Source organism: Lagenorhynchus albirostris, chromosome 1 (genome assembly GCF_949774975.1).
Source record: "Lagenorhynchus albirostris chromosome 1, mLagAlb1.1, whole genome shotgun sequence".
NCBI classification, from domain to species: Eukaryota; Metazoa; Chordata; class Mammalia; order Artiodactyla; family Delphinidae; genus Lagenorhynchus; species Lagenorhynchus albirostris.
This window is the reverse complement of record NC_083095.1, coordinates 34,185,503-34,210,554: the sequence shown is the minus strand read 5'-3', so window position 1 is coordinate 34,210,554 and position 25,052 is coordinate 34,185,503. Positions and strand designations below refer to the sequence as shown.

The window sequence follows — 25,052 nt, the reverse complement described above, 5'->3', positions numbered from 1 at the left end:
AGATGATAATTCAAAGCCAAACTGATAAAGTAATAAATAGGCATGTATTATAGAGGTAATTTTCAGAACATGTGAAATACACTCTACCTTTGTTAACTCTTCAGAGGTGATTGAGTGAGGCACATGGACCAGAGCTCAAGTATAGTACCTTGTGTCTCCCGCTCTGTGACTGCCTGGCAGGAGGACAGAGTTCCCTTACCTCAGCTGACTGGGACACATGACCAGCGCCTGAAGTATATCTTCCACCTTCTTTGGGATATCCCCTTGGGCCTCGTGTAGCTGAGGTACACAAGCCTGTGCCAACTCCCATTCTCCTCTCCGAAGGCATTCACAGAAAAATCCAAAAAGCTGCTTCTGAGAAGCAGTTTCCTCTTCTCCAAATGGATGATGCATTTTCCCAGCACAGAGTGCAGGGAGATAGAAAGAGATGAATTACGCAAAACACATTGTCAATTTTCTCACTCGTGGAGTACCTCCTATAAACAACACACACCCGAGTCAGAAGAAAAGGAAGGAACTATATTTAGACAAACTAGCCGTACTAGGAAAGGCGGGGCTTACTTTTCTAATTAACGTTGTAAATTTGATTTGACAGGTTACTGTCTCTTTTGGGAAGTTCCACATTTCCCCAAGGGGTGGATCCCATCTCTCTAGGCGCATCCAATATTTAACGAATATTAATCGTCATATTAGCCCGCGGCGCAGACCCGAAACTCCACTTCCGTATTTCCTCCTAAGCTTTTTGCCTAATCCGGCTCCAAATCCCCAGGTGGTCGCCTCTTTACGGATGAGAAATTCAGCAGGAACCTCCCTAGTTTGAGCCCTCTTTTAAGGCACAGGATTGAAGATCAGGAGAGGAATCTGTGTCAGAACTGGAGGGCAGTTGGGATTGGGGCTCAGGGACGCTCCCTACCGGGGTCGTGGAGAGCGCTCCCGCCTTCCCTGGGGCGCCTTACACTCACCTGCTCCCGGCGCCCAAATCAGCAGAGCTTCCAGCGCAGCCATGTTTGAGCTGAGTCAGGTGACAAATCCAGTTCAGAAGGTTGAGGGGGGGAGAGGATGACGACTGACAGCAGCTACTCTAATTGGTCAATCGAGGAAATATGCAAATCAAGCGCCATATTTGTTTGGGTCACGTGATTCCACCTCCGCATTAGAGGAAGCTAGGAAAGAGGCATCAACTACCTGGTTTAGGACCACCGCCCACGGTTTTGACAGATTCTCCGCCCGTTAGTTGAACTGTGTGCTAGGGCCTACTTTAGAAGCTGAATAAGATACGGTCCTTGTCCTCAAGGAGATCACAGTCTAGTGACAGGGTGCAGGTCAATAATTAGGATGCAGTGGGCTAAATTATAAGATAGAGGTATGCACGGGGAGATGGGAGCAAAGAATGAGCAAAAGCCTTTCTCAAATAGAATCATCTGAAACCGAGTCTTAAAGTAACAGCTTACTAGTTTGCTAATCACAGCTGCTTTTATACTGAACCTTCTGTTCGGTTTCCTTGGTGTTCTTCAACTATAGACGCTCACGTTTCCCCATTACATATTTTCGGTTTGAGCAATTTCATTCAGCATTTTCCAAACTATTTCACTACCAAAGTGTGGTGAAAAAAAGCAAACCAAAACAAACCAAAAGCTCTCTTGCAAAACCTCTTCGATGATTGGTGGATTCTCATCTATTCCCAGAAAACTAACATGTCTCTCTGGTCCATTAATCAGTTTTTAAATGAAGTGACAAAAGAAAGAGAGAAAATTAGAAGCACGTTTTTTCCTGGCTCATATTCTCCTTGCTGATGTTCCTCCACCGGATTTTGATAATCACTATATTGAGAAGTTGGGACTCGCAGACTTATTACAGAATGTGAACTACAATTCCCAGCAAGCAACGGAGCCGACCTGGGCCTGTGCCTACGTTTTATTGGATATTTCGCCAGGGTGACGACCCAACCAGCGCTTTGTTTGTTGCTTTGCGTCCCTTTCCGCGGGGAACTGTGTGAGGGGTAGGGGAAACTTTGAAAGTTGGATGCTGCAGACCCGGTACTGGAAAGTTTCATGTGGGGGGCGGCTTGGGGAATTGGGGTGCGCTCATTATTTCCTGCTCCCTTTCTGGGCCAGTGTTGTTGATATCGGGGGAGCGGAGAGTCACTCTTGGGTGCAGGGCACACCCCCTTAGGTCCATAAGGATCTTAATTTGAGCCCCGCCGCAGATCTGAGGCGTCTGGCTTTCCTTTGTGGGGGACGCTTGGAAGCTGCACCTTGTTGGGAAGAGTTATTGTTAGGGGCTTCTGGGGTTATGTTTTCGCTTCTTGATGTCCACCCGTCTTACCACTTGTGGGCAGTTTGAGGTCTAGGCAGGGGAGCCCGTCATTAAGGGAAGTTTAGTGTCTGACCCTCTTCAGATGGTGTTGAAGAAGAGGTATTTAATAGCGTGGAATATGGAGTCAGATCCCTGGGTTCGAATGCCTACTCCACCATGTGCTAGTTGTTAGACTTCGCTCAAGTTTTTCAACTCAATGCCTCAATATTAGTTTGTAAAATGGGGTAAAACATCTGAAGCTCTTGGAACAGTGGCACCTAATAAGGGCTCAAGAAATATTAGCTATTATTTGTTAATTCACAGTTTTCATTGACCATCTAACATGTGGATTTTTTTTTTCTTGATGAGGAGAGGATTCAGTTTCCAGGATTGAACATCTTCCCTCACACCCTCAGTTACGTGCTCGTGCACACACACGCAGAGCAAGAATTTACGGTTTCTGGTGGAAAAAACAAACATGCAAGCCATAACAATACGTTAGGAAGATTATCGAACAAATGTGTACACAGTGTAATGAGAACATTGGAGAGGAAGAGCCTAAGTAGCGGGAAGTCTTTGTGGAGGAAAGTCAGGGAGGCAGGGAGGCATTTGTGTAACTTACCAACGTTACCGCCAGAAGGCAGGTCACGTGAGGCAACTAATGCTGTTTTCCTGAATGAATTGATCATAATCCCTAGCTTTGAGCACTACGGAGCCAGGCACCATCCACATCCTTTAACCTTCTCTGCATTCCTATGAAGTGGATATTTGAATGATGCTTGTATTTCAGATGAAGAAACTAAGATACTGGGAGGCAAGTGATTTTGCCAGAAAGGCCAGAATGTGGGCCTTGCAGTCTGATATATGAATGTGAGGGAAGTGAGGGACCAGTTTATGAAGAGGCTATAGGCCATCATAAGAAATGTGGAATTTATACTGTGGTCTCATGGTCCCATGGGTGGTTTTAAAGGATGAGAGTGACAGGATTGGAGCAAATTTTTAGGAGGCTACCTCTGACAGGATTGTGACTTGCAGGTCAGTTTGGTGCTTATTCCTCTCTGCTTCCACAGCACATATATATTCCAATGACAATACTTGCTGCATGACTGTAATTATTTGTGTATATATCTCTTTTCGTCTTTTACTGTGAGTTCCCAAAGGGGAGGAAATATACTTAGATGATTCTTGTGCCACAGAAGCGTAGCAGAGTGTGTGCTTAAGAAGCATCTGTGGAAGGAACAAATGAATATTTTTGTTTGTTTTCTTGTTTGTTTGTTTTGCGAGGCAGGGAGTGACCAGAGGCTGTATGCAATAGTCTAGGCAAGTGATAGGAGTGGTCCTACTAAGGCAGAGAGAGCAGAGTTGGTCATTTTTAAAGTATTCCAGGTATTTTGGGGTTTACAATTCTCCTTTTTTTTCTTTTTTTTTTTTTTTTTTTGCGGTACGCGGGCCTCTCACTGTTGTGGCCTCTCCCGTTGCGGAGCATAGGCTCCGGAAGCGCAGGCTCAGTGGCCATGGCTCACGGGCCCAGCCGCTTTGCGGCATGTGTGATCTTCCCGGACCAGGGCACGAACCCATGTCCCCTGCATCGGCAGGCGGACTCTCAACCACTGCGCCACCAGGGAAGCCCCAGTTCTCCTTTTTGATTGAATTTATCAGTCTAAATTGTGTCATTGCCCAGAGCTACCTGATCTGTGAAGACCCTAGGCAATGATACAGCAGATGTCACTTGGTAAACTTTCTTTTTGAGAGACAGAAACCAATACTGACAAATTCCCTTTGAGTGAAATGAGAGGGATGTATTTTATGTTTGTGGGAAGGATGTATGTGTGTGAGAGAGAGAAAGAAGGAGAGAGAGCGGGAGAGAGGAAGAGAGTGTTAATCTGATCCGAGAATATAGATGTTAAGTAGAAATTTGGGCCATGGTATTGGAAATAAATATCTACATTCTCAGTATATATTTTTGTTCCAAAATGTGACTCTTTTTCTGATAATTATATTGTTTTATCCCCTGGAACAATGAAGAGTTCCTATTTCTACTCTATTCGGAGGGTATTTTGCCATCTGAGTGAGATACACAGCTTCTCCTTTGCATGAGTTATTAAGGGAATCAGAGTGATTCTATTCTAACTCTCTGAAGACAAATATATCATGAGCCTCATTTAGCCCTCACAGGGTTCAACCAGAAGAGTGAAATTTAATTGCATGTGGGGATGTGAGCAGCTAGTATAACGAAAAAACAATTTCAGTTTGTAAATAACACCTGAAATAATAAAATCTCATTTGATTCAGAAGGTTTGTTCTGATTCATAGAAAAAGGAGAGTTTAAATATGATTACAGACTTGTAGTACAGTATACTGGTTAAGAGGCTAGGCCTAAGAGTCAGACTTCCTGGTTCGAATTCTGGATCTACCATTTACTTTTTCTGGTAACAGTGGAATGGCTAACCTTTCCAGGGTTTAGTTTCTCATATGTAAAAATGAGATCAGTGATCAATCTTCCTTATAGGGCTGTTGAGAAGCTTGCTTTGGAACAGTGCCTGGTATACAGTAGGTGGTCAATAAATTTATTGTTACAGTGCAATGAAAGTAAAGACTTTCTGAGAGTGCTGTTTGGAAATATGTGTATTAATTACACATCCAAATAAAGTTTATAAATGCACTGAAAATCTTAAGATGCTATATAAATGTGAAACGGTGTTATTATATTTGTGTAATAAGTTTTAAAGAATTGTGTGAATTGCACATTCTTATATGGTTTTGTTTCTCTGTGTGCATGTTTGACAAACGGTTGTCTCCCCTGTTTAAAATATTTGGAAAGATTTTATTGCCTTCCTTTATTTTATCAGTAATATTTTAAATACCATACGTTTCATTTTGTATGTGGAGACGCTTGAAGGGTTTTTTATTTTGTAGAGTGTTTTGGATAGCCCATCTACTGTTGCTTATGCTATTTTCCAGCTCTTTTTCAAGGTTCTTCTTTATCTTGCTGCATCTGAAGGCATGGGTAGCAAGAAACTAAGACGAGTGGGTTTATCACAAGAGCTGTGTGACCGTCTGAACAGACATCAGATTGTTACCTGCCAGGTAAAATTTATTTAATTTTTTTCAGTGAGAAACTTGAAGTACAAATTAATCTTTTTTTTCTTTTTCTTTTTTTAGATTTTTTCTTTTGATGTGGACCATTTCCAAAGTCTTTATTGAATTTGTTACAACATTGCTTCTGCTTTATGTCTTGGCCTCTTGGCCATGAGGCATGTGGGATCCTAGCTTCCTGACCAGGGATCGAACCCACACCCCCTGCATTGGAAGGCGAAGTCCTAACTACTGGACCGCCAGGGACGTCCCACAGATTAATCTTGTGTACTTAAATAACTCTTAATTACACCTGAAATATGAACATTTAGGTTTATAAGAAAAGATAAATATGGTGCTTGCTAATTTTAAATAACAAACCACTTAGCTTGTATTTCCAAATGTGATTTCATTTATCCAAATGCAAGATTTTTGCATTTTGGGTGGGGTTGGGTGGGGAGAATGCCCATAGCAGAAGGTGAAGTACACCTGTGCCATTTATTTGGGATTCTAGAGAAGTTTTGTCCTCATAAAAGAAATTTTGCAGTTACATGAGAAATATGACTCAAATGAGGAGATAGTATTCAAAATGGGTAATTTCTCTTGAAGGCAAGAAAAGTTAGTAGTTAGGATTATTTTCCTATTGATGGAGTGAGAGAAATATATAAGCAGATGTTGTATATTTAAGCAAAAGACTAAAGCAAATCCCTCTTAGGAGGCTACATAAGATTTAAGGTTTTCTGTTAGGATTTAATCCTTAATAAGACAGACTTTCAGAGCGTGCTGCAATATTTAAAAAATTGCTTTGTGTGTTAATGATGTCTCTGTTATGCATTTTATAATCCTCATGTCCATACTTTGAAATACTCTTAAAAGTATGAAATTTAACATTTCATTCCGTAGTTTTATTTATTTATTTATTTATTTATTTATATTTATTTATTTATTTTTGGCTGTGTTGGGTCTTCGTTTCTGTCCGAGGGTTTTCTCTAGTTGCGGCGAGCAGGGGCCACTCTTCATCGCGGTGCGCGGGCCTCTCACTGTCGCGGCCTCTCTTGTTGCGGAGCATGGGCTCCAGACGCGCAGGCTCAGTAGCTGTGGCTCACGGGCCCAGTTGCTCCGCGGCATGTGGGGTCTTCCCAGACCAGGGCTCAAACCCGCGTCCCTGCATTGGCAAGCAGGTTCTCAACCACTGCGCCACCAGGGAAGCCCACCGTAGTTTTATTTATTTATTTGGCTGCATTAGGTCTTCGTTGCTGTGCGCGGGCTTTCTCTAGTTGCGGCGAGCGGGGGCTACTCTTCGTTGCGGTGCGCAGGCTTCTTATTGCGGTGGCTTCTCTTGTTGTGGAGCACGGGCTCTAGGCGCCCAGGCTTCAGTGGTTGCAGCATGCAGGCTCAGTAGTTGCGGCATGCGGGCCCTAGAGCATGCGGGCTTCAGTAGCTGTGGCGCGTGGGCTCTATGCCGCGCGGGCTTCAGTAGCTGTGGCACGCAGGCTTAGTTGCTCTGCGGCATGTGGGATCTTCGCCCGGACCAGGGATCAAACCCGTGTCCCCTGCATAGGCAGGCAGATTCTTAACCACCGAGACTCTAGGGAAGTCCTTCCATAGTCACTTTTATTTTCTTTCAATTATTAAATACTCCCTCTGAATGATTTCATAGCTTAGGAAGAAACTCATTTTTTTTTGAAGTAGTACAACCTCGTAGTTATTTATTTTAACATTTTTATTGGAGTATAATTGCTTTACAATGGTGTGCTAGTTTCTGCCTTACAACAGAGTGAATTAGCTATACATACACATACATTCCCATATCTAACCCCTCCTGCGTCTCCCCACAACCCTCCCCATCCCACCCCTCCAGGCAGTCACAAAGCACCGAACTGATCTCCCAGTGCCATGCGGCCGCCTCCCAATAGCTGTCTGTTTTACATTTGGTAGTATATTTAAGTCCATGTCACTCTCTCACTTCGTCCCAGCTTACCCTTTCCCCTCCCCATGTCCTCAAGTCCAATCTCTATGTCTGCGTCTTTATTCCTGTCCTGACCCTAGGTTCTTCAGAACCTTTTTTTTAGATTCCATGTATATGTGTTAGCTTATGATATTTGTTTTTCTCTCTGACTTACTTCACTCTGTATGACAGACTCTAGGTCCATCCACTTCACACAAATAACTCAATTTCGTTTCTTTTTATGGCTGAGTAATATTCCATTGTATATATGTGCCACGTCTTCTTTATCCATTCATCTGTCGATGGACACTTAGGTTGCTTCCATGTCCTGGCTATTGTAAATAGTGCTGCACTGAATATTGTGGTACATGACTCTTTTTGAATTATGGTTTTCTCAGGGTATAGGCCCAGTAGTGGGATTGCTGGGTCATATGGTAGTTCTATTTTTAGTTTTTTAAGGAACTTCCATACTGTTCTCCATAGTGGCTGTATCAATTTACGTTCCCAGCAACAGTGCAAAAGGGTTCCCTTTTCTCCACACCCTCTCCAGCATTTGTTGTTTGTAGATTGTCTGATGATGCCCATTCTAACTGGTGTGAGATGAATCTCATTGTAGTTTTGATTTGCATTTCTCTAATGATTAGTGATGTTGAGCATTCTTTCATGTGTTTGTTGGCATTCTGTTTATCTTCTTTGGAGAAATGTCTATTTAGGTCTTCTGCCCATTTTTGGATTGGGTTGTTTTTTTTGATATTGAGCTGCTTGTAAATTTTGGAGATTAATCCTTTGTCAGTTGCTTCACTTGCAAATATTTTCTCCCATTCTGGGTTGTCTTTTCGTCTTGTTTATGGTTTCCTTTGCTGTGCAAAAGCTTCTAAGTTTCATTAGGTCCCATTTGTTTATTTTTGTTTTTATTTCCATTTCTCTAGGAGGTGGGTCAAAAAGGATCTTGCTGTGATTTATGTCATAGAGTGTTCTGCCTATGTTTTGCTCTAAAAGTTTTTTAGTGTCTGGCCTTACATTTAGGTCTTTAATCCATTTTGAGTTTATTTTTGTGTCTGGTGTTAGGGAGTGTTCTAATTTCATTCTTTTACATGTAGCTGTCCAGTTTTCCCAGCACCACTTATTGAAAAGGCTGTCTTTTCTCCATTGTATACTCTTGCTTCCTTTACCAAAAATAAGGTGACCATACGTGCATGTGTTTATCTCTGGGCTTTCTATCCTGTTCCATTGATCTATATTTCTGTTTTTGGTGCCATTCTGTCGTGATTACTGTAGCTTTGTAGTATAGTCTGAAGTCCAGCAGCCTGATTCCTCCAGCTCTGTTTTTCTTTTTCAAGATTGCTTTGGCTATTCGGGGTCTTTTGTGTTTCCATACAAGTTGTGAAATTTTTTGTTCTACTTCTGTGAAAAATGCCATTGGTAGTTTGATAGGGATTGCATTGAGTGTGTAGATTGCTTTGGGTAATATAGTCATTTTCACAATGTTGATTCTTCCAATCCAAGAACATGGTATATCTCTCCATGTGTTTGTATCATCTTTCATTTCTTTCATCAGTGTCTTATAGTTTTCTGCATACAGGTCTTTTGTCTCCTTAGGTAAGTTTATTCCTCGGTATTTTATTTTTTTTGTTGCAATGGTAAATGGGAGTGTTTCCTTAATTTCTCTTTCAGATTTTTCATCATTAGTGTATAGGAATGCAAGAGATTTCTGTGCATTACTTTTGTATCCTGCTACTTTACCAAATTCATTGATTAACTCTTGTAGTTTTCTGGTGGCATCTTTAGGATTCTCTATGTATAGTGTCACGTTGTCTGCAAACAGTGACAGCTTTACTTTTCCGATTTGGATTTACTTCTTCTTTTCCAATTTGGATTCCTTTTTTTTTTTTTTTTTTTGGCGGTATGCAGGCCTCTCACTGTTGTGGCCTCTCCTGTTGCGGAGCATAGGCTCCGGACACGCAGGCTCAGCGGCCATGACTCACGGGCCTAGCCGCTCCGTGGCATGTGGGATCTTCCCGGACCGGGGCACGAACCCGTGTCCCCTGCATCAGCAGGCGGACTCTCAACCACTGCACCACCAGGGAAGCCCTGGATTCCTTTCATTTCTTTTTCTTCTCTGGTTGCTGTGGCTAAAACTTCCAAAACTATATTGAATAATAGTGATGAGAGTGGACAACCTTGTCTTGTTCCTGATCTTAGTGGAAATGGTTTCAGTTTTTCACCATTGAAGACGATGTTGGCTGTGGGTTTGTCATATATGGCCTTTATTATGTTGAGGTAAGTTCCCTCTATACCTACTTTCTGGAGAGTTTTTATCATGAATGGGTGTTGAATTTTGTGGAAAGCTTTTTCTGCATCTATTGAGATGATCATATAGTTTTTCTCCTTCAATTTGTTAATATGGTGTATCACATTGATTGATTTGCGTATATTGAAGAATCCTTGCATTCCTGGGATAAACCCCACTTGATCATGGTGTATGATCCTTTTAATGTGCTGTTGGATCTTGTTTGCTAGTATTTTGTTGAGGATTTTTGCATCTATGTTTATCAGTGATATTGGCCTGTAGTTTTCTTTCTTTGTGACATCTTTGTCTGGTTTTGATATCAGGGTGATGGTGGCCTCGTAGAATGAGTGTGGGAGTGTTCTTACCTCTGCTGTATTTTGGAAGAGTTTGAGAAGGATAGCTGTTAGCTCTTCTCTAAATGTTTGATAGAATTCACCTGTGAAGCTGTCTGGTCCTGAGGTTTTATTTGTTGGAAGATTCTGAATCACAGTCTCAATTTCAGTGCTTGTGATTGGTCTGTTTGTATTTTCTATTTTTTCCTGGTTCAGTCTCCGAAGGTTGTGCATTTCTAAGAATTTGTCCATTTCTTCCAGGTTGTCCATTTTTTTGGCATATAGTTGCTTGTAGTAATCTCTCATGATCCTTTGTATTTCTAGAGTGTCAGTTGTTACTTCTCCTTTTTCATTTCTAATTTCTATTGATTTGAGTCTTCTCCCTCTTTTTTCTTGATGAGTCTGGCTAATGGTTTATCAATTTTGTTTATCTTCTCAAAGAACCAGCTTTTAGTTTTATTGATCTTTGCTATTGTTTCCTTTATTTCTTTTTCATTTATTTCTGATCTGATCTTTATGACTCCTTTCCTTCTGCTAACTTTGGGGTTTTTTTGTTCTTCTTTCTCTAATTGCTTTAGGTGTAAGGTTAGGTTGTTTATTTGAGACTTTTCTTGTTTCTTGAGGTAGGATTGTATTGCTATAAACTTCCCTCTTAGAACTTCTTTTGCTGCATCCCATAGGTTTTGGGTCATCGTGTTTTCATTGTCATTTGAAGAAACTCATTTCAGCCTGACTCTTTCTGGTCATCTGTTTGTGCCCAGACTCTTTCAGGCGCAAGGGCAGCGCCAACATACACCTGAGTTGGATTCTCCTGCTATGTGTTGTTACTTGGTGTGTCCTCTGGTATATGCCAAGGTGGATAATCAGAGGATAAGATTATATCATCATATCTTTTAGTTAAGGGCTATTTAGGGGGAAAATACTATAAGAAACATATAAATCTTTGATCTACAATAAATTTTTTTTTAAATACTTATGGATTTATTTGGCTGCACCGGTTCTTAGTTGTGGCATGTGGGATCTAGTTCCCTGACCAGGGATTGAACCCAGGCCCCCTGCATCGGGAGCGTGGAGTCTTAACCACTGGACCACCAGCGAAGTCCCTGATCTACAGTAAATTCTCCTTTTATTTACACATAGATAGTGTCAATTGAAAGTTTCCTTTCAATTCAAGTATCTTTGTTGCACATATATATTTTAAATATTTTCTTTATGTTTTTTAGGACTTTCTATGTCTTTCCCCACTGGAGCTTATGAAGATGACTGGCCTTAGTTATCAAGGTGTCCATGAAATTTTGTGTGTGGTCAGCAGGGCCTGTGCCCCACGGATGCAAACGGTATGTATATATTTTAGAATTATGATTTGATTTTTATTTTGAAACGATTCTGTATCTCGTTTAAAATCTTTTGGATGATGAGGCAAAAGCAAAAATAGAGATGAGTACCTCAAAAATACCAACCCTCACAGCATAGAGTTAGTCCTCTAATGAGAATATATGTAAGAAATTTATGTAGTTTATAAGCTCATGGGAGACAGTTCCTAATTATGGGAATGAGAGGGTAATATGATTTTTTTTCTCTGTAGCTGGTACTGATATTTCAAAAGGTTATCTTTCTCTTTTGTTTGTTTGGGTAGGATTTGTGAACCTCATGGTTAAAGTATAATATACTGTTAATTTTGGAATGCTCCTGTCTCTGTAATACTAACTTTTATCATCATTACTTACTGTGCATCATAAAGTACACCTGTTGGACTTATACTCTCTTACTGATTGAATGAATAATACTTGAAAACTTATCCTCACTCCTGAGAAGAGTTAAAGCGTTTTGTAATAAGCCCTCATCAAGTTGTACTATTATTTCATACTTTCTGTCTCATGACTTTAGCTTTTCAAAATATAGGTTTAGTGCATGGTAGAAAATATCTTGTTTTCCCAGAATAAGAGTTGCCTAAAAGTCTGTCCGGTGTTTTGCAAATGTATTTGTTTATGTGGGTTATAAATTACTTACCTTACTACCTTATATTGAAATTTGGTAACCACCAAGCAATAAAGTAGGGTCTAACTCTGTGAAGGAGGAAGGAAGGAATATTTGTGTCATTTGAAACTTTGAAAACAATGAACAAAGTGAGTATTTTCTCATACGTATTAATATACTGGTCTTCCTACGTCCTCACAGGAGCAGAAGAGCCTTGGATTTGAGACCTAGACTTATTAAATTGTAAACTTTAGGTGGATAGAAACTAGGTCTGTTTGGGTTACCACTCTATTCCCAGAGCTTATCATAGTATATGGCATGAAGTTGGCAATTAATTCATATTTTTTGAATGAATGAAGGAATGAAAAATTTCAGTTCTGTGGCTTGACTTCAGTTTTGGGCAACTTAATATAACAGTAGTAATTTTTAATGTTAGAGATTGCAGAGAGGCAAGTGTTCTTACACATTGCTGGTGGGTATGTAATCATGTTAACCACATCTGCAAAGACCCTTTTTCCAAATAAGGTAATATTCACAGGTTCCAAGCATTTGATGTGGCTGTCTTTTGGGAGGCCATTTCTTAGTCTCCCCCATCCACCTTCAAGCTGTTCTTCGTAAAGCAACCTTGGTTTGAAATGGTAGCTTGGCCGTGTCACTCCCTGTTGCTCTCAGCCTACACGCCACACTTCAGCAACGCTCTTCCTGATTAGGCCCCTGCTTATTTCTCCAGCCTCATTGCTTGCCACACCACGACCTCGCGCCTTCTTTCCGATGTTCTAAATGAACTCTTTTTGTTTTTTGTAGTTTTTGTGAGTTTCCATTTCCTTTCTTTCTTGCTTCTTGACCTTTCTTCGTACATTCTTGTCTCTTTGCCAGGAACATGCACATTCCCTTTGCCTGTCTAACAGTCATTTCAGGTTTTAGCTCAGACATCCAGATCTCCCTTGAAGCCTTCCTATATCACAAAATCCAGATCAGGTATACTCTCTCCAGGTCTCCACTTGCCCTATCACAGTATCTCTTATTTAAGTGTATGGTAATTGCTTAGTTCCTAGTCCTAATTTCATAGTCCCTAGTTGGCTATCAGTACTGTGGGGCAGGGGCTCTGTCTTTTATATCACAGCCCCCAGATCTAGCACAGTCCCCGGCACAGAGTAAATAGTTGTTGAATAAATAAATAGTAGAAGAAAGAAAAGGGGATTGGGGTTCCAACGGCTAGAATTTGAGTTTGGAGTTGACTTATGTTTTTGAATAAATATTGAGGTTGAAAATAACTTAATCTCTTCTTTGTTCAGGCTTATGAGATAAAGACACAGAGGTCTGATGCGCCATCACCAGCATTTTTATCTACAACCCTCTCTGCTTTAGATGAAGCCCTGCGTGGTGGTGTAGCTTGTGGATCCCTCACAGAGGTAAAAAAGAAACTTTCCAAACCTTCTTCCATTGACTTAGAACCTTCAGAGCCAGGGGAAAAAGGTTAATTAAAAACATAAATTATTTTGGGAATATTCATCTAAATTATAAGTACCTCAAGGGCATGGTTCTCCACTCAGTCCCTAGTACAATACTAGTACAGTACATCAAAAGGAAGATGGTCCAAAAAAATCCCTGCTGACTGACTGAAATCTGCTTGGGTTGCTGTTTCTTTGAATTAGAAAGTGATGAATATTATGAAATAATATGAAACAATTTGGGGGAATTAGAAAAGGATCACTACTTAGTGTATTAGGAAGGAAAATTTGAAATTTTATTAACGTGGGCAAATTATAGTATTAAACTGAAATGAGCTATTTTCACTTCCTGTTAAAGATAAAATTTGGTTCTAGGAAGTAATAGGTTGTTGTATTAGTTATATATTTTTGCATAACAAATTACCCCCAAACTAAGTGGCTTAAACAACAATAAACATTGATTTCCGTTTCTTTGGGAGTGGCTTAGCTCAGTGATATTGGCGAAGGATGCGAGGGGGCAGGTTGGTGCTGGTTGTTGGCGGAGGTCACGATTCCTCCCCAGAGGGCTCTCCACAGGTTGCTTGAGTCTCCTCGTGACACGATGTCTGACTCCCTCAGGCAAGATGGAAATGGCTATTGCTTTGATGATTCAGCTTTGGAAGTTATATACCATCACTTCTGCCACTTTCTCTTCTTTAGAAGCGGGTAATTAAGTTCAGCCCACATTCAAGGAAAGGGAAATTAGACTCTACCTTTTGAAAGAAGTGTCAAGAATTTGGGGATATTTTAAAACCACAGCAGTTCTTTTCCTTGAAAACTGCATTCATGTGCTTACCGGTCCTCATGTGGTGACTCCATAGACTATGTTTACCAGAACACTCCTGAGGGACTTCTTGCGTGAGAGTTCTAGGGGAATAGATGCTTGAAACAAACTTTTAACAAGAGTAGACGCTTATATTCTGATAGGCATAAATTTAACTGTAGATATTTTCCCTTGAAAATAGGGGACCTGTTTTAGGTAGTATACATTATTTTATTTCCGGTCTTCCAAGAAAGATTTTTTTTTATAAAGTTTTTTTTTTTAAATTTTTATTTATTTTATTTTTGGCTGTATTGGGTCTTCATTGCTGCGCGTGGGCTTTTCTCTGGTTGTGGCAAGTGGGAGCTACTTTTCGTTGCGGTGCACGGGCTTCTCATTTTGGTGGCTTCTCTTGTTGCGGAGCACGGGCTCTAGGCACGTGGACTTCAGTAGTTGTGGCACACGGGCGCAGTAGTTGTGGGTCGCAGACTGAGCAGTTGTGGCTCGTGGGCTCTAGAGTGCAGGCGCAGTAGTTGTGGCACATGGGCTTAGTTGCTCTGCGGCATATGGGATCTTCCTGGACCAGGGCTCGAACCCGTGTCCCCTGAATTGGCAAGCGGATTCTTAACTACTGCACCACCAGGGAAGCCCACCAAGAAGGATTTTAAAATATGTGTGTGCTATGCCTAGTAGATGCCTATTGGATAGTAGGTAAATGAATGAAAGAGTGAATTAACCTTTAATAGAAATTAGAATGTGCTGTTGCAGGGCACTGCCACCAGATGGTGCCAGAATCCTATCTTACATAATCTTTTTGTGATCTAGCTGGACCTTTGTTGAAATAGGTTTATTTTAAAAAAAAAAAGAAGAGGCTTTATAGTAATTGTGATCCACAGTTATAAACTTACTTATTTAAATAACAAAACTTCAGGAAGATTAACCAACAAATACTTTCTTATTTTTTAAGTTTTGGAATAGTTTCAATACTTTTTCATGTAGCTTTTATCAATTCTTTCTGAATCCAAGAGATAGTTACAAGCCATTAGATGTTTTTTCATCATCTGATTGGCTGACATGGAATATAAATACCCTGATTGCTTATTAGAGGCAAGTTCTCTACTTTCTGTTTCAGCTCCAGGTAGCCTCTGCAGTCTTTTTGGGATTTTTCAGCTGAGTACAGGGAGTATTTGTTGACCTTGTATTAAAAACAAAAATTTAATATCTATCTTATGTATACAAGATTAAATACATCCTGCATGTGTAAGTTATGAACATTTATGAGCCTGTGACCCAATATAAAACGCAGAACAATACCAAAATCATTGAAACCAACTGTGGGCTCCTCCCTGATCCCATCTTTGGCCTTCTGATGGGAGGTAACTTCCATCCTGAATTTCCACCATTGCTATCTTTTTTTTTTTAATTGAAGTATAGTTGATTTACAATATTATATTGGTGTCAGGTGTACAGCATAGTGATTCTACCATTGCTGTACTTTTTTTCCCCAATGGTTACCAATACCTATAGTTTCCCTTTATCACTCATATACATAGGAAATGTAGCATTTTATTTAGTTTTGCTTATTTTTGAGCTCTATTACACAATATATTGGTGATTAAATCATCTCTCTTCTATGAATTGATTTTTCCACTTAATATTATTTTCTAAGATTTATCCATGTTGCAAGTAGCAAGAGTATAATTCATTTTCACTGCTGTGTCATACTCCATTTTGAAAATATGGCCACAGTTTATTTATCCCTTCTCCTGTGAGTGAACATTTGGGTTGTTTCCAAATATTAGCAGTTTGCTGCTAATATAAACAAGTCCTGTGAAAACTGTTGTACATGTCTCCTGGATCACATGTACAGGTATTTCTCTAGGGCACAGATTGGCAAACTACTGCCCAGTGATCAAATCTGGACAGCTGCCTGTTTTTTATAAATAAAGTTTTATTGTAACACAACTATGTTCATTTGTTTACATTTTGTCTGTGGCAGTTTTTGAGATACAAGGCAGAGTTGCGTTAGTTGTGGCAGAGACCTCATGGTTTGCAAAGCCTAAAATATTTACTAGCTGGCTCCTGTCTAGGGGATCTACCTTGGAGTGATTTGCTGGTTATTATAGAGTATGCACATAGGTAACATTGCAGAATCAGGACAAATTGTTTTCCAGAGTGGTTGTGCCTGTTTACATTCCTATGCGCGATGTGCATGAATACCTCTTGCTCCGTGTCTTCTTACCTTGGTATTATCTGACTTCTCAGTTTCTGCCCATCTTTGTGATCTTAGTTTTCATTTTCCTGATTACTAATGAGCTGGAATATCTTTTTATAAATCATTCGGCTATTTAAAAAAATAATTTTATTTTATTTTTTTATACAGCAGGTTCTTATTAGTCATCCATTTTATACACATCAGTGTATACATGTCAATCCCAGTCTCTCAATTCATCACACCACGATCCCCACCCCCCGCCACTTTCTCCCCTTGGTGTCCATACGTTTGTTCTCTACATCTGTGTCTCTATTTCTGCCCTGCAAACCAGTTCATCTGTACCATTTTTCTAGGTTCCATATATATGTGTTAATATACGATATTTGTTTTTCTCTTTCTGACTTACTTCACTCTGTATGACAGTCTCTAGATCCATCCACGTCTCTACAGATGACCCAGTTTCGTTCCTTTTTATGGCTGAGTAATATTCCATTGTATATATGTACCACATCTTCTTTACCCATTCGTCTGTTGATGGGCATTTAGGGTGCTTCCATGAACTGGCTATTGTAAATAGTGCTGCAATGAACATTGGGGTGCATGTGTCTTTTTGAATTATGGTTTTCTCTGGGTATATGCCCAGTAATGGGATTGCTGGGTCATATGGTAATTCTATATTTAGTTTTTTAGGGAACCTCCATACTGTTCTCCATAGTGGCTGTATCAATTTACATTCCCACGAACACCCTCTCCAGGATTTGTTGTTTGTAGATGTTCTGATGATGCACATTTTAACTGGTGTGAGGTGATAAATCATTGCAGTTTTGATTTACATTTCTCTAATGATTAGTGATGTTCAGCAGCTTTTCATGTGCTTCTTGGCCATCTGTATGTCTTCTTTGGAGAAATGTCTAGGTCTTCTGCCCATTTTTGGATTGGGTTGTTTGTTTTTTTAATATTAAGCTGCATGAGCTGTTTATATATTTTGGAGATTAATCCTTTGTCCATTGATTAGTTTGCAAATATTTTCTCCCATTCTGAGGGTTGTCTTTTTGTCTTCTTTGTAGTTTCCTTTGCTGTGCAAAAGCTTTTAAGTTTCATTAGGTCCCATTTGTTTATTTTTGTTTTTATTTCCATTACTCTAGGCCATGGATCAAAAAAGATCTTGCTGTGATTTATATCAAAGAGTGTTCTTCCTATGTTTTCCTCTAAGAGTTTTATAGTGCCCAGCCTTACATTTAGGTTGTTAATCCATTTTGAGTTTTATTTTTGTGTATGGTGTTAAGGAGTGTTCTAATTTCATTCTTTTACATGTAGCTGTCCAGTTTTCCCAGCACCACTTATTAAAGAGACTGTCTTTTCTCCATTGTGTATCCTTGCCTCCTTTGTCATAGATTAGTTGACCATAGGTGCGTAGGTTTATCTCTGGGCTTTCTATCCTGTTTCATTGATCTGTATTTCTGTTTTTGCACCAGTACCATGTTGTCTTGATTCCTGTAGCTTTATAGTATGTCTGAAGTCAGGAAGTCTGATTCCTCCGGCTCCGTTTTTTTCCCTCAAGACTGCTTTGGCTCTTTGGGGTCTTTTGTGTCTCCATACAAATTTTTAGATTTTTTGTTGTAGTTCTGTAAAAATTGCCACTGGTAATTTGATAGGGATTGAATTGAATCTGTAGATTACTTTGGGTAGTACATCATTTTCACAAGTTTGATTCTTCTAATCCAACAACATGGAATATCTCTCCATCTGTTTATGTCATCTTTGATTTCTTTTATCAGTGTCTTATAGTTTTCTGAGTACAGGTCTTTTAACTCCTTAGGTAGGTTTATTCCTAGGTATTTTAGTCTTTTTGTTGCAGTGGTAAATGGGAGTGTTTCCTTAATTTCTCTTTCTGATCTTTCGTTGTTAGTGTATAGGAATGCAAGAGATTTCTGTGCATTAATTTTGTATCCTGCAACTTTACCAGATGCATTGATGAGCTCTAGTAGTTTTCTGGTGGCATCTTTAGGATTCTCTATGTATAGTGTCATGTCATCTGCAAACAGTGGCAGTTTTACTTCTTCTTTTCCAATTTGTATTCCTTTTATTTCTTTTTCTTCTCTGATTGCCATGGCTAGGACTTCCAAAACTATGTTGAATAATAGTGGTGAGAGTGGACATCCTTGTCTTTTTCCTGATCTTAGAGGAAATGCTTTCAGTTTTTCACCACTGAGAATGATGTTTGCTGTTGGTTTGTCGTATATGGTCTTTATTATGTTGAGGTAGGTTCCCTCTATGTCCACTTCCTGAAGAGTTTTTATCATAAATCGGTGTTGAATTTTGTGGAAAGCTTTTTCTGCATCTATTGAGATGACCATATGGTTTTTATTCTTCAGTTTCCTGTTACGGTGTATCACATTGATTCATTTGCGTATATTGAAGAATACTTGCATCCCTGGGATAAATCCCACTTCATCATGGTGTATGATCCTATTAATGTGTTGTTGGATTCTGTTTGCTAGTATTTTGTTGAGGATTATTGCATCTATATTCATCAGTGATATTGGTCTGTAATTTTCTGTTTTTGTAGTACCTTTTCTGTTTTTGGTATCAGGGTGATGGTGGTCTCATAAAATGAGTTTGGGAGTGTTCCTTCCTCTGCAATTTTTTGGAAGAGTTTGAGAAGGGTGTATGTTAGCTCTTCTCTAAATGTTTGATAGAATTCACCTGTGACACCATCTGGTCCTGGACTTTTGTTTGTTGGAAGATCTTTTAATCAGTTTCAATTTCATTACTTATGATTGGTCTGTTCATATTTTCTGTTTCTTCCTGGTTCATTCTTGGAAGGTTATACCTTTCTAAGAATTTGTCCATTTCTTCCAGGTTGTCCATTTTATGGGCATAGAGTTGCTTGTAGTAGTTTCTTAGGATGCTTTGTATTTCTGCGGTGTCTTTTGTAACTTGTTCTTTTTCATTTCTAATTTTATTGATTTGAGTCCTCTCCCTCTTTTTCTTTTTCATTTTTTTTTTTTTTTTTGCAGTACCTGGGCCTCTCACTGTTGTGGCCTCTCCCGTTTCAGAGCACAGGCTCCGGACGCGCAGGCTCAGCGGCCATAGCTCACGGGCCCAGCCGCTCTGTGGCCTGTGGGATCCTCCCAGACCGGGGCACAAACCCACGTCCCCTGCATCAGCAGGCGGACTCTCAACCACTGCGCCACCAGGGAAGCCCTCCCTCTTTTTCTTGATGAGTCTGGCTAATGGTTTATCAATTTTGTTTATCTTCTCAAAGAACCAGCTTTTAGTTTTATTGATGTTTGCTATTGTTTTCTTTGTTTCTATTTCAGTTATTTCTGCTCTGATCTTCATGATATCTTTCCTTCCACTAACTTTGGGTTTTGTTTGTTCTTCTTTATCTAGTTCCTTTAGGTGTAAGGTTAGATTGTTTATTTGAGATTTTCTTGCTTCTTGAGGTAAGCTTGTATTGCTATAAACTTACCTCTTAGAACTGCTTTTGCTGCATCCCATAGGTTTTGGATCGTCGTGTTTTTGTTTTCATTTGTCTCTAGGTATTTTTTGATTTCCTCTTTGATTTCTTCAGTGATCTCTTGGTTATTTAGTAATGTATTTTTTATCCTCCATGTGTTTGTGTCTTTTATGTTTTTTCCCTGTAATTGCTTTCTAATCTCATAGTTTTGTGGTCAGAAAAGATGCTTGATATGATTTCAGTTTTCTTAAATTTACTGAGGCTTGATTTGTGACCCAAGATGTGATCAGTCCTAGAGAATGTTCCATGTGCACTTGCGATGAAAGTGTAATCTGCTGTTTTTGGATGGAATGTCCTATGAATATCAATTAAATCAAAGGCCTGAACCAAGATAGTGGAGTAGAAGGACGTGCTCTCACTCCCTCTTGTGAGAACACCAGAATCACAGGTAGCTGCTGGGCAATCATCGACAGGAAGACACTGGAACTCACCAAAAAAGATACCCCACATCCAAAGAAAAAGGAGAAGCCACAATTAGACGGTAAGAGGGGTGCAGTCAGAACAAAATGAAATCCCATAATTGCTGGGTGGGCGACTCACAGACTGGAGAATAATTATACCATGGAAGTCCACCCACTGGACTGAAGGTTCTGAGCCACATGTCAGGCTTCCCAACCTGGGGGTCTGGCAACAGGAGGAGGAATTCCTAGAGAATCAGACTTTGAAGCCTAGTGGGATTTGATTGCAAGACTTCGACAGGACTCGGGGAAACAGAGACTCCACTATTGGAGGGCACACACAAAGTATTGTTCCCATTGGGACCCAGGGGAAGGAGCAGTGAACCCAGGGGAGACTGAACCAGACCCACCTGCTAGTGTGGAGGGTTTCCTGCAGAGGCAGGAGGTGGCTGTGGCTCACCGCAGGGACAAGGACACTGGCAGCAGAAGTTCTGGGAAGCACTCCTTGGCATGAGCCCTCCCAGAGTCTGCCATTAACCCCACCAAAGAGCCCAGGTAGGCTCCAGTTTTGGTTTGCCTCAGGCCAAACAACGAAGAGGTGGGAAGCCCAGCCCCACCCATCAGCAGTCAAGCAAATTAAAGTTTTACTGAGCTCTGCCCAGCAGAGCAGCACCCAGCTCTACCCACCACCAGTCCCTCCCATCAGGAAACCTGCACAAGCTTCTTAAATAGCCTCATCCACCAGAGGGCAGACAACAGAAGCAAGAAGAACTACAATCCTGCAGCCTGTTGAACAAAAACCACATTCACAGAAAGATAGACAAGATGAAAAGGCAGAGGACTATGTACCAGATGAAGGAACAAGAAAAAAAACCCCAGAAAAACAACTAAATGGAGTGGAGATAGGCAACCTTCCAGAAAAAGAATTCAGAATAATGATAGTGAAGATGATCCAGGACCAATGGAGGCAAAGATCAAGAAGATGAAAGAAATGTTTAACAAAGACCTAGAAGAATTAAAGAACAAACAAACAGAGATGAACAATACAATGACTGAAATGAAAAGTACACTAGAAGGAATCAATAGCAGAATAACTGAGGCAGAAGAAGGGATAAGTGACTTGGAAGACAGAATGGTGGAATTCACTGTTGCAGAACAGAATAAAGAAAAAAGAATGAAAAGAAATGAAGACAGCCTAAGAGACCTCTGGGACAACATTAAACTCAACAACATTCGCATTATAGGGGTCCCAGAGGGAGAAGAGAGAGAGAAAGGACCTGAGAAAATCTTTGAAGAAATTATAGTCGAAAACTTCCTTAACATGGGGAACAAAATAGCCACCCAAGTCCAGGAAGTGCAACGAGTCCCATACAGGATAAACCCAAGGAGAAACATGCTGAGACACATAGTAATCAAATTGGCAAATATTAAAGACAAAGAAAAATTATTGAAAGCAGCAAGGGAAAAATGACAAATAATATACAAGGTAACTCCCATAAGGTTAACAGCTGATTTCTCAGCAGAAACTCTACAAGCCAGAAGGGAGTGTCATGATATACTTAAAGTGATGAAAGGGAAAAACATACAACCAAGATTACTCTACCTGGCAAGGATCTCATTCAGAATTGATGGAGAAATCAAAAGCTTTACAGACAAGCAAAAGCTAAGAGAATGCAGCACCACCAAACCAGCTCTACAACAAATGGTAAAGGAACTTCTCTAAGTGGGAAACACAAGAGAAAAAAAGGACCTACAATAAGAAACCCAAAATAATTAAGAAAATGGTAAACGAACTTACATATCAATAATTACCTTAAACGTGAATGGATTAAATGCTCCAACCAAAAGCCACAGGCTTGCTGAATGGGTACAAAAAGAAGACCCATCTATATGCTGTCTAGAAGAGACCCATTTCAGACCTAGGGACACATACAGACTGAAAGTGAGGGGATGGAAAAAGATATTCCATGCAAATGGAAATCAAAAGAAAGCTGGAGTAGCAATACCCATATCAGATAAAATAGACTTTAAAATAAAGAATGTTACAAGAGACAAGGAAGGACACAACATAATGATCAAGGGATCAGTCCAAGAAGAAGATACAACGATTATAAATATGTATGCACCCAACATAGGAGCACCTCAATACATAAGGCAACTGCTAACAGCTGTAAAAGACGAAATCGACAGTAACACATAATAGTGGGGGACATTAACACCTCACACCAATGGACAGGTCATCTAAAATGAAAATAAATAAGGAAACAGAAGCTTTAAATGACACAATAGACCCGGTAGATTTAATTGATATTTATAGGACATTCCATCCCCAAACAGCAGATTACACTTTCTTCTCAAGTGCGCATGGAACATTCTTCAGGATAGATCACATCTTGGGTTACAAATCAAGCCTCAGTAAATTTAAGAAAGTTGAAATCATATCAGGCATCTTTTCTGACCACAATGCTATGAGATTAGAAATGAATTACGGGGAAATAACATAAAAAACAAAAACACATAGAGGCTAAATACTACGTTACTAAATAACCAAGAGATCACTGAAGAAATCAAAGAGGAAATCAAAAAATACCTAGAGACAAATGACAATGAAAACATGACAATCCCAAACCTATGAGGTACAGCAAAAGCAGTTCTAAGAGGGAAGTTTATAGCTATACAAGCATACCTCAAGAAACAAGAAAAATCTCAAATAAATATTCTAATCTTACACCTAAAGGAACTAGGTAAAGAAGAACAAACAAAACCCAAAGTTAGTGGAAGGAAAGAAATCATAAAGATCAGAGTAGAAATAACTAAAATAGAAACAAAGAAAACAATAGCAAACATCAATAAAACTAAAAGCTGGTTCTTTTAGTTCAAGAAAACTAAAAGCTGCTTGTCTTTTAGAAGATAAGCAAAATTGATAAACCATTAGCCAGACTCATCAAGAAAAAGAGGGAGAGGACTCAAATCAATAGAATTAGAAATGAAAAAGGAGAAGTTAAAACAGACACTGCAGAAATACAAAGCATCCTAAGAGACTACTACAAGCAACTCTTTGCTGATAAAATGGATAACCTGGAAGAAATGGACAAATTCTTAGAAAGGTATAACCTCCAAGACTGAACCAGGACGAAATAGAAAATATGAACAGACCAATCACAAGTAATGAAATTGAAACTGTGATTTAAAATCTTCCAACAAACAAAAGTCCAGGACCAGATGGCTTCACAGGTGAATTCTATCAACCATTTAGAGAAGAGCTGACACCCATCCTTCTCAAACACTTCCAAAAAATTGCGGAGGAAGGAATACTCCCAAACTCATTGTATGAGGCCACAGTTACTCTGATACCAAAACCAGAGAAAGATACTACAAAAAAAGAAAATTACAGACCAATACACTGATGAATATAGATGCAAAAATCCTCAACAAAATACCTGCAAACAGAATCCAACAACACTTTAAAAGGATCATACACCATGATCAATTGGGATTTATCCCAGGGATGCAAGGATTCTTCAGTATACACAAATCAATCAATGTGATACACCATATCAGCAAATTGAAGAATAAAAACCATATGACCATCTCAATAGATGCAGAAAAAGCTTTTGACGAAATTCAACACCCATTTATGATAAAAACTCTCCAGAAAGTGGGCACTGAGGGAACCTACCTCAACATAATAAAGGCCATATACGACAAACCCACAGCAAACATCATTCTTAATGGTGAATAATTGAAAGCATTTCCTGTAAGATCAGGAACAAGACAAGGATGTCCACTCTCACCACTATTATTCAACATAGTTTTGGAAGTCCAAGCCTCGGCATACAGAGAAGAAAAAGAAATAAAAGGAATACAAATTGGAAAAGAAGAAGTTAAACTGTCACTGTTGGCAGATGACATGATACTATACATAGAGAATCCTAAAGATGCCACCAGAAAACTACTATAGCTCATCAGTGAATTTGGTAAAGTTTCAAGTTACAAAATTAATGCACAGAAATCTCTTACATTCCTATACACTAATGATGAAAAATCTGAAAGAGAAATTAAGGAAACACTCCCATTTACCATTGCAACAAAAAGAATAAAATACCTAGGAATACACCTACCTAGGGAGACAAAAGACCTGTATGCAGAAAACTGTAAGACACTGATGAAAGAAATTAAAGATGATACCAACATATGGAGAGAGATACCATGTTCTTGGTTGGAAAAAACAATATTGTGAAAATGACTAGACTACTGAAAGCAATCTACAGATTCAATGCAATCCCTGTCAAATTACCAGTGGCAATTTTTATGGAAGTAGAGCAAAAAATCTTAAAATCTGTATGGAGACACAAAAGACTCCAAATAGCCAAAGTAGTCTTGAGGGAAAAAAACGGAGCTGGAGGAATCAGACTCCCTGACTTCAGACTATACTACATAGCTACAGTAATCAAGACAATATGATACTGTCACAAAAACAGAAACACAGATCAATGGAACAAGATAGAAAGCCCAGAGTTAAACCCACACACCTATGGTCAACTTACGTATGACAAAGCAGGCAAGAATATACAATGGAGCAAAGACAGTCTCTTCAATAAGTGGTGCTGGGAAAAGTGGACAGCCTCATGTAAAAGAATGAAATTAGAACACTCCCTAACACCATACACAAAAATAAACTCAAAATGGACTAGAGACCTAAATGTAAGACTGGACACTATAAAACTCTTAGAGGAAAACATAGGAAGA

At 39.5% G+C, this 25,052-nt stretch overlaps 2 protein-coding genes across 2 annotated transcripts in view; one reads left to right on the top strand and one right to left on the bottom strand.

Annotated features, from left to right (window-relative positions):
* Nucleotides 1–990, bottom strand: part of ZFYVE26 (zinc finger FYVE-type containing 26) — a 62,186-nt gene extending 61,196 nt beyond the window's left edge. The window contains exons 1-2 of the mRNA XM_060140660.1: nt 963–990; nt 200–476 (exon numbers count right to left, since the gene is read on the bottom strand). Coding sequence (XP_059996643.1) covers nt 200–393 — 194 coding nt within the window. The 5' untranslated portion in view covers nt 394–476; nt 963–990. The remainder of the gene's footprint in view (nt 1–199; nt 477–962) is intronic.
* A 993-nt stretch (nt 991–1,983) lies between these two features.
* RAD51B (RAD51 paralog B) overlaps nt 1,984–25,052 on the top strand; it is a 610,290-nt gene continuing 587,221 nt past the window's right edge. Inside the window, exons 1-4 of the mRNA XM_060140648.1 lie at nt 1,984–2,036; nt 5,257–5,382; nt 11,164–11,277; nt 13,213–13,329. Coding sequence (XP_059996631.1) covers nt 5,299–5,382; nt 11,164–11,277; nt 13,213–13,329 — 315 coding nt within the window. The 5' untranslated portion in view covers nt 1,984–2,036; nt 5,257–5,298. The remainder of the gene's footprint in view (nt 2,037–5,256; nt 5,383–11,163; nt 11,278–13,212; nt 13,330–25,052) is intronic.